Raw genomic sequence first — 7,722 nt, forward strand, 5'->3', positions numbered from 1 at the left:
GCCACTTCAGTCGCATTTTAATCTGTTTTCAAAAATGACCGCGGCGCGGTGAAGAGTGCAATGCGATCCACTTTATTACATTATTTCGTATTAAATGCTTATAATAGGGTAGTTTCCTCCATCAAAGAAACTGAAAGGCATTGATTGCGATTCGTTACCCACCATTACTGTATTCATAATATACAAATTATTTCGTTTTAGAAATACCGGTTTAGACGAATGGCAATGGTCCATTTTTATCCTCATTTGAAAAGGGCCAGATTGGCGCCCATGCGATGCCACTCCACGTGACGTCACAGGGACCTAGTTTCTATAGGAGAAGATAGGAGTTATTCATCGTCTGAGATTACCAATGCATGCATGAGGCGCAGAGCTCAGGGAAACATGTCTTAATAATCACCTATTAAAACTGGCTAAGGTCGGAAAGTTTCCTTCGTTTGATAAGGTATTAATAAACCTTTTTTAAGCCAGGCGCTACCAGCCAGCAAGGTACTCAGCTACCCTCTAGCATCCTGCGTCCTATCAGCGCTCAGAGCCTCGCCTCAAGGTCACCTCACAAGGCGGGAGGGGGAACCAGAAATACGTCACACGGAGAGATTTCCTTACCCGTCGCGTTTTCGCGCGCTTGAAAATTTTCACTTTTCATTTAATCGCGAAAAATAGATATCGTCATTTAAAAATCTAAAAGCGTGAAATACGTACTCCAGGAGTAATAATCTTCCGATATAGGCAATAAAAAAATAATAGGAAACCACCCTATTGCGACGAATAGCATGATAAAGCTATGAATTTGATAGACCACAATTATTGTAATGTAAATTTCTGCTTACATCCCTAATTACACCTTATTTCTCCTTAAAACACGGATAATTTTGTCCGCCAGCGACACGAGTGGCGACTTTAGTAAACCCATTTAAATGCACGGTGTGTGACAACACATTTAGAAGTCGACTTGAGGATCCTCTTTTGTAATATTCGTGATTACACCCTATCAAGGCACACGCAAGAACTGCCGCTACTCCCCAGCGATGGAAGCGGAATAAAATTTGACATCAGGCCCGAAATATTTCTGGAAAGAATGGGCTTATGCGTTACATTCGGAATGCTCTTGAATCGTTGTAGGGAACCGCTCAATTAAGTAATTCGATGGGAGAGGCGTGCACATGAAAGGGCGCAGATCCATTGGTAGGATGAAAACTTCAAATGAGCAAGTTGCTGATGAATGCATGATGCAATGGTTGGGGACTTGGAGGAGATAAGGAAGTGGGAGTGAGTTTAAAATTGAATGGAGAGGACGGGTGAAAATAAATGACAGAATTCGACGTTAAACCCATAGGTAAACAGCTCCAATGGAAAGGAGTGTGATAATGGGAAAAAAAGTATGTGTGTTAAAACCGAAACGCATGCATAGGTAGGGATTATTCGTTCGTTAAATCAAATATAATAATTCGTTCATTAAATCAAATATAACAAATAAATAATGTTGCCTGAAGAAAGCAATAGGGTAGTTCCCTTCATCAAAGAAAACGAAAGGCATTCATTGCGATTCTTTACCCACCATTAGTGTTTTCTTAAAATACAAATTATTTAGTTTTACAAATCCCAGTATAGACGAATGTTAACGGTCAATTTTAACATCATTTGAAAAAGACGAGATTGGCGCCCTTGCGATGCCACTCCTCGTGACGTCACAGAGGCCTAGATGCTATACGAGTAGATGGGAGTTTTACATCGTCTGAGATTGCCAATGCATGCATGTGACACAGAGCTCAGGGAAACATCTCTTAATAATCACCTATTAAAATTGCCTAAGGTCGGAAAGTTTCCTTCGTTTGATAGGGTATTAATAATCCTCATTTAAGCCAAACGCTACCTGCTAGAAGGGTACTCTACGCTGCCGCCATGCTCGGCAGCAAGCAGCCTGCATCGCAGCGGCGTTCATAGCCTCGCACCCAGGTGGCCTCACACAGCAGCAGCCAGACGTCACACGGCCTTTTCCCAGTATTTATACCTAGCCGCCGTGTTTTCGCGCGCTTGAAAATTTTCACTTTTCATTTAATCGCGAAAACTAGATATCGTCATTTAAAAATCTAAAAGCGCGAAATATGTACTCCTGGAGTAATAATCTTTTGATTTAGGCAATAAAAATATAATGGGAAACCTTCCTATTTATTGAAAGAATTCGTTAAATGAAAGGAAAAGATAAGTTATTACGAAAAAACAAATAGTTCTCAATCAGCAATTTTCTCATTAGTTAAAAATCAAATATAACGGGATAGTCGGCGCTCACTTTCATTAGTTGGTGACGTCATATGAGTTCCCATTGTTTAACTCGCTCAGGGAGAACCGCTAATTGAGGGTAGGAATGACTCGCAAGAGTGCAAACAACAACGATCCGCGTGTCGTCGATGCGTGAGGTCGAGGGGCAGCGGAGAACCGCTCAGCAATGCCTCGTTCAGATTACGATTGTCCCAGCGATCGTCCTAACGATAGTTGGCAGAACTAGTTGTGTAAATGCATGTCCGGACAATAGTTCACGTAGTTCCGAACGTTGCCACTTAACGATGGTTACATAGAGGTTATGCGAACCATGCAACCATCTACCTATACGTAACCTCTACGGATGGATGATTAGGCGCTGCGAAACCGGAAGAGGAAGCGCCAAGAGAACGACGAAAAGTTCGTGAAGCTCCCTTCGTTCTATTTTTTCCATGAATTTGTCTAAGCAAGGAAGAGTGTAGATGGAAGAAAAATTATACGTTAAATACATGTTGAACACGGTAATACCTTAACCCTCCAAACCTCAACAGCTTTGCTAACCTTCAATTTCTCGTTCACTTCAGATTTCAGCACTGGAGGGCAGCATAGGTTTTCGTCGTTGTGTGAATCGTTGTGTGAATCCGCGATAGTTCCAATGATCGCTGGAACAAACGTAATCTGAACGAGGCATCAGCAGTAAAAGAATATAGATTTTTCGGGCTTGAGTAGAGTCTCTTAAATCAGAGCAGCGTCGCACAACGGGCTGAAATCGAAAAAAGCTGGCCAAAAATCATATCTTCCATATTTTTATAAAGATCCATATTTAAATAATAACATAAATTATATGGAAATATATAAAAAGATCCATATAAAAGCGGAAGTCTTATGGCTTTGCAAAATGCTGGGTCATAGCGCTTGTCTCTAGGAAAGGAAAAGCTGACAAGCGGCTCTTGGCTCTCAGTGGGAATAATGACAGGAGTGCTGACAGGAGGTCGTGGCGGGGGAACTATGCCATGAGTTGTCCGGTTAATATAAATTTTGTTTTTTTCCCGGTGAGCAATAAGAGGGAACACTAAAAATTAGAAATTGGATTTCGTTATTTTAAACCAAAAAAATATGAATGAAAAACACACACGCCAAATTTCAGAGCTCAAATTCGATTTTTAACCGAGATACGTAGCTTTAAAAGTCCGCTAGGAGCTTTGGCCACGCCCACGACGCGAAACGTATTTCTATTGGCTGACGCCGTGTGACGTGTGAACCTCATGAATGCCGCGGGAGTAACTCTTGAAGAAGCCGTTAACACATTGGGTTCGTGGAAATAGTAGCCAAAAGTTTATCATCGTGGTGAATGAAAACGTTAATTTTATTCTGGCTGATTCTCGAAATGAACTGACATTATAAACCGACGCTCTGAACAATTTTTTTGTCCCAAAACGAATCATTTCATTGAAATGAAACTTCTTAAGATGAAATGTTTAAAGTTTTGAGAGAGACAGTAATCACGGCAATTATAGTGGATGCTTTAATTTGTGGACATACCATCGTAAAATCCTTTACTTATTTATGGATTTTAGTTTATGGATGTAAATTATGAATTAAATTAAAAAAATGTGCTATAGTTATAGCTGTTTTCTTGCTCTCTCATGTGAGGAAGTTCGGGTATCTCTCCGTTTCTATTAGGATTAACATTCAAATTTCGTTGGAACAGCATTTTTAAAGCAGAGGCCTCGCTTTGGTCAACTGTGCTCCTGATAATTCTTCCAGTCAGTTTCGTACTATAAAAAATGGTAAACAGTTGTCATCAAAATGATAGAGGAACACAGAGATCGGGATTTTTACGTGAAAATATCCGTTAGTTCCCTTATATATACATCTGAGTTACACGTACAATTACTTTCAAAAGTTTTAGGACAAAGTTTGTGGCACCACTTATGCTTCTAAAGGAAATTTAGTGTCTTATACTCCTTTCGTAGTTTTCTGCTGCGCTCCACTAATATTCCGCTTGTGAGTGGATATGTATATGCACTCAAATGGATAAATTATTTTATACTGCAAACTTATCATTCCGCTTCTATTTATGCAGGATGTAATGATTATTTCGCATGCATTTACTGCATACTTGAACCGATTTTCACCTTTACTTTTTATAATACTTATTTTTTGAATAATTTTTTGTTACCGAGGCGGCCAAGTGGCCATCGATTTGATCTGTGCTAGTGACGGTTGAAGGATTGGGACTGTCTTTCATAATTTTTTCGGCTTGTTCTCTCGTTTTCTTTCTTATTTACAGGTTTTTTGTATTCGTAATTTCGCTGTCATTGCTAATATGATTTTGTTGAACCTAATGCAATTTTTTTTAATTAAGAAAAAAAAATGGTGGATATAATGCTGAGGTCGGCGTAAACGTAAAGTTTGAAGTCTGGCGAGAGGAGTCGCACATTTCATTGTATAATTTGACACTTATTCCTTTTCGATTGATGATAGTTCAAACTATTTGCTAGTAATCATTCAGTACGCATTTGCCTTTGGTTTCTCTGTTTGTTGCAAGGTTAGAAAAGTTAAAAAAGAAAGAAATTCAATTTCAATTTCAAAAAGCGTTTATTTCCAATGCTGCCAGTGTACATGAATATTTACATAGTATTGGTAATATATATATAGACATATTTACAGCATGAACCCCGTTATAGGACATTTTTCCTCTTCAGGGCTTGTCATTGGTATTTTAGTTTACATATGTTTGTGAGCTTGTAGCAGCATTGTCATACAGATTTTGCTGGAACTCTTTTCCTCCGGGATGGCTTTTGGTCTGACATTCGTCCGAGACGTGAGGGAAACCGGCAAAACCCCACGTAGACCGCCGTGTACAAGGTGCTGATGAGTGTTGATGTTGCAGCAGAAGTCAAGTGGTGTCTGGAAGGCGTTATCCTGGTGTCCTTTGCTTAGCTGGTGTGGAGTGCTGTAATTTTACAGATCGGAATTAATATACAATATGATACAATAGAGCAAGCACTAGGTTGTTATTGGGCACTTTGATATATATACAAGTGGATAAATATATTATTTATTTACATGATGAGCAAATCGTTTATGGTCATTGTCATTTTCATTTGTATATTTATTTACATGCCATTCGTCAGAGTTAAGATAATTATCAGGCTTTATTTTGCTTTACATATTTACATTTAATTTTAATAGATGAATGAGCTTTATTTCAGGATATTTAATTTGAAATTACTTAGGACAAGATAGGAAAGGAAGTTAGTTAAGTCCTGGGCCAAATTGGCGTTAAATTTATGCAATTTAGGTTCATATTAAGTAAAGTATTCAAATTGATATTATTGACTAGGTGAAACTAAATTTGTTTAACAGATATTTCTTGGTATCCGTAATGCAGATAAAGTCAAAGGTCATGCATATGAATTTGAAAGCAGGATTTGTAAGATGAAATTTGTGCATAGAAATTTAACTTTAAGTATTGATGTATTTGATTGAAGTTATTGGTTCCTGGATTAAAGATTAAATTTGAGATAGTTCACCACAATTGAGGACCTTAGATGTTCATATTGCTGAGTTTACTTTAATTTAAATTGAATTTAATAGCACATAAAATTGATATTCAAATAGAGAGCAAGTTTACTGATTTGCCGTAAGGGCCAGCAGTGCGATAGGATTTAAAATTAATTTATGTAAGAAAATGGAATTTTGCTCATCCGTCTATCTTCTGCACCGCCGCCAGCTGCTGATTCCATGAGTAGACCGTCTTCACGGAGTACCCAAGGACATCACGCGCCGCGTTGTCTAGGATGTTGGCCACTTCTGCTCTCTCCTGCGGGTGCAGGTTGGCCACGAGGAGGCTCAGGAGCCGCAGGAGGTCGTCCTTGGTGACGAGGGACTCGGATGCCGGACCTGGAGAGGGGAGAGAAGCGCAAGACGTTAGTGGGACAGTTTGCGCCAACCCTTCCGGCTTAGCCGGTCGCACGGGGCATTTCCAGTCCCCGGCGTGATGCCTTCCTGCGCAGTTGGCACATTTCAGACACTCCGCCTCGCAAGTTGCGGAGCGATGGCTCGCTCCACACCTTGCGCAACGAAGGTCCTTCGTGCACCTGTGTGTCGGGTGGTCGAAACCCTGGCACCTGCGGCATTGGGCGGGTTGGCAGCGTGGCGGATGGGAGGGCTCTACTCGGAACCGCTTGCCAAAGGCAATCAGTCCGTCGTGCAGGAGCCGCTGCGCCGTGTCTGCGTCTCTCGTGATGACCCTCATCAAGGTGGTTGGTTGGCCGGTCCTTCGGGCGGTGATCCTCATCACCCGGATGCAGCGAAGACCGGCGAAGCCCAGTGCCTCCTTGATGTCTGCCTCCGTAGTCGTCCTGTCCACGCCGCGCACCACAACTGAAAAGGAGGAAAGAGAGGGGCGGTTAGTTGTTGCCGGCCGAGCGGTCGAGCGCCGCACGAGTGCAGCGCACGGCTCGCCCAGCCGGTGGCTCAGCTTCTTAATCTCCTCCGCACTCTCGAAGAGGCTGCCATACGCCGCTGGGATGCGGAGCATGGCGCGTCTCTCTTGCGAGAATACGGAGACCTCTGCCGTGCGGAGAGAAGGGAAGGTAGAGGTCAAGGCGGAGAAGAAGGATTTCTGGGTAATGGAAGCGGGAAGATTGCTAACGAACACCGAAGTGTCATTAGCAGGTGGTTTGGAGGCGGCAGAGGTTGAAGGAGTCGGATGTCGTTGGGTTGGGGTTTGGGAGGGGGAGGGAAAGGGTGAGAGTTCGGTGTCGGACGCCGTGTCCGATTGGTACGAGACGTCCGATGGCGTGTCCGGGGGTGGGCTTGGCTGCGGCGGCGGAGCAGGAACGGGGTTGGCGGGCTTGACGGGCGGCTTATTCACCACTCCGGTGACGACGGCCTTCTTCTTCCTGCCTCGATTTTTCATCCACGACACGCCATCGTAAGGGTCCTTAGACGCCTCACTCCGGCTATGCCCTGGATTACTCATCGGTCTTGTCCTTGTCGAGGTCGTCCTTCCTTCCTTCCTTCCTTCCTAGGCTGGTAGGCTGCTTGTCCGTAAGAAAGAAATGTTATTATTTACTATTTGTGCTTCTATTTACAAATCTGGCGGCACCGTGACTCAAATGTGCTAATTTCTGCTTGTTGTGAGTAATACGATATCGTTGTATTTCCTGGAGTACAAATTTCTGATTTTTTGCTTTACTATTGCATTACTTTGCACTATTTGACACATCACCAGGTTAGCGTCGAAGACCCTTTCCGTTGCAGAAGTTGGCTTTTAATGAGCAAGGTAGAAACAAAGAGTGAAAACCGGGGCAAATATGTTGTAAATGCACACGAAATAATCATTAAACCCAACATAAATTGAAACATAATGATACAATTGCAATTAAAAATTAAAATTTCCCGTTGAGCGCGTATGTATTTTAGCAAATACAAAATTTGCGATGTGTGGCC

At 42.1% G+C, this 7,722-nt stretch overlaps 1 protein-coding gene across 1 annotated transcript; it reads right to left on the reverse strand.

Moving 5' to 3' along the window:
• Positions 1-4,841: 4,841 nt before the first annotated feature.
• Positions 4,842-7,443, reverse strand: LOC124172505. The gene is made up of 2 exons (XM_046551948.1): positions 6,457-7,443; positions 4,842-6,168 (listed from the first exon to the last, which is right to left on the reverse strand). Exons 1-2 carry the CDS (start codon positions 7,250-7,252, stop codon positions 5,969-5,971), a joined length of 996 nt encoding a protein of 331 aa, XP_046407904.1. The 5' UTR covers positions 7,253-7,443; the 3' UTR covers positions 4,842-5,968.
• Positions 7,444-7,722: the final 279 nt, after the last annotated feature.

This window comes from Ischnura elegans, chromosome 1, assembly GCF_921293095.1.
Source record: "Ischnura elegans chromosome 1, ioIscEleg1.1, whole genome shotgun sequence".
Lineage (NCBI taxonomy): Eukaryota > Metazoa > Arthropoda > Insecta > Odonata > Coenagrionidae > Ischnura > Ischnura elegans.

Coding starts and splice junctions, on each gene's coding strand:
- LOC124172505 (XM_046551948.1), bottom strand. CDS start 7,252: ATGAGTAATCCAGGGCATAGCCGGAGTGAGGCGTCTAAGGACCCTTAC. Junction 6,169..6,456: donor CGACGGACTGATTGCCTTTG/GCAAGCGGTTCC, acceptor TCCCCTCTCCAG/GTCCGGCATCCGAGTCCCTC.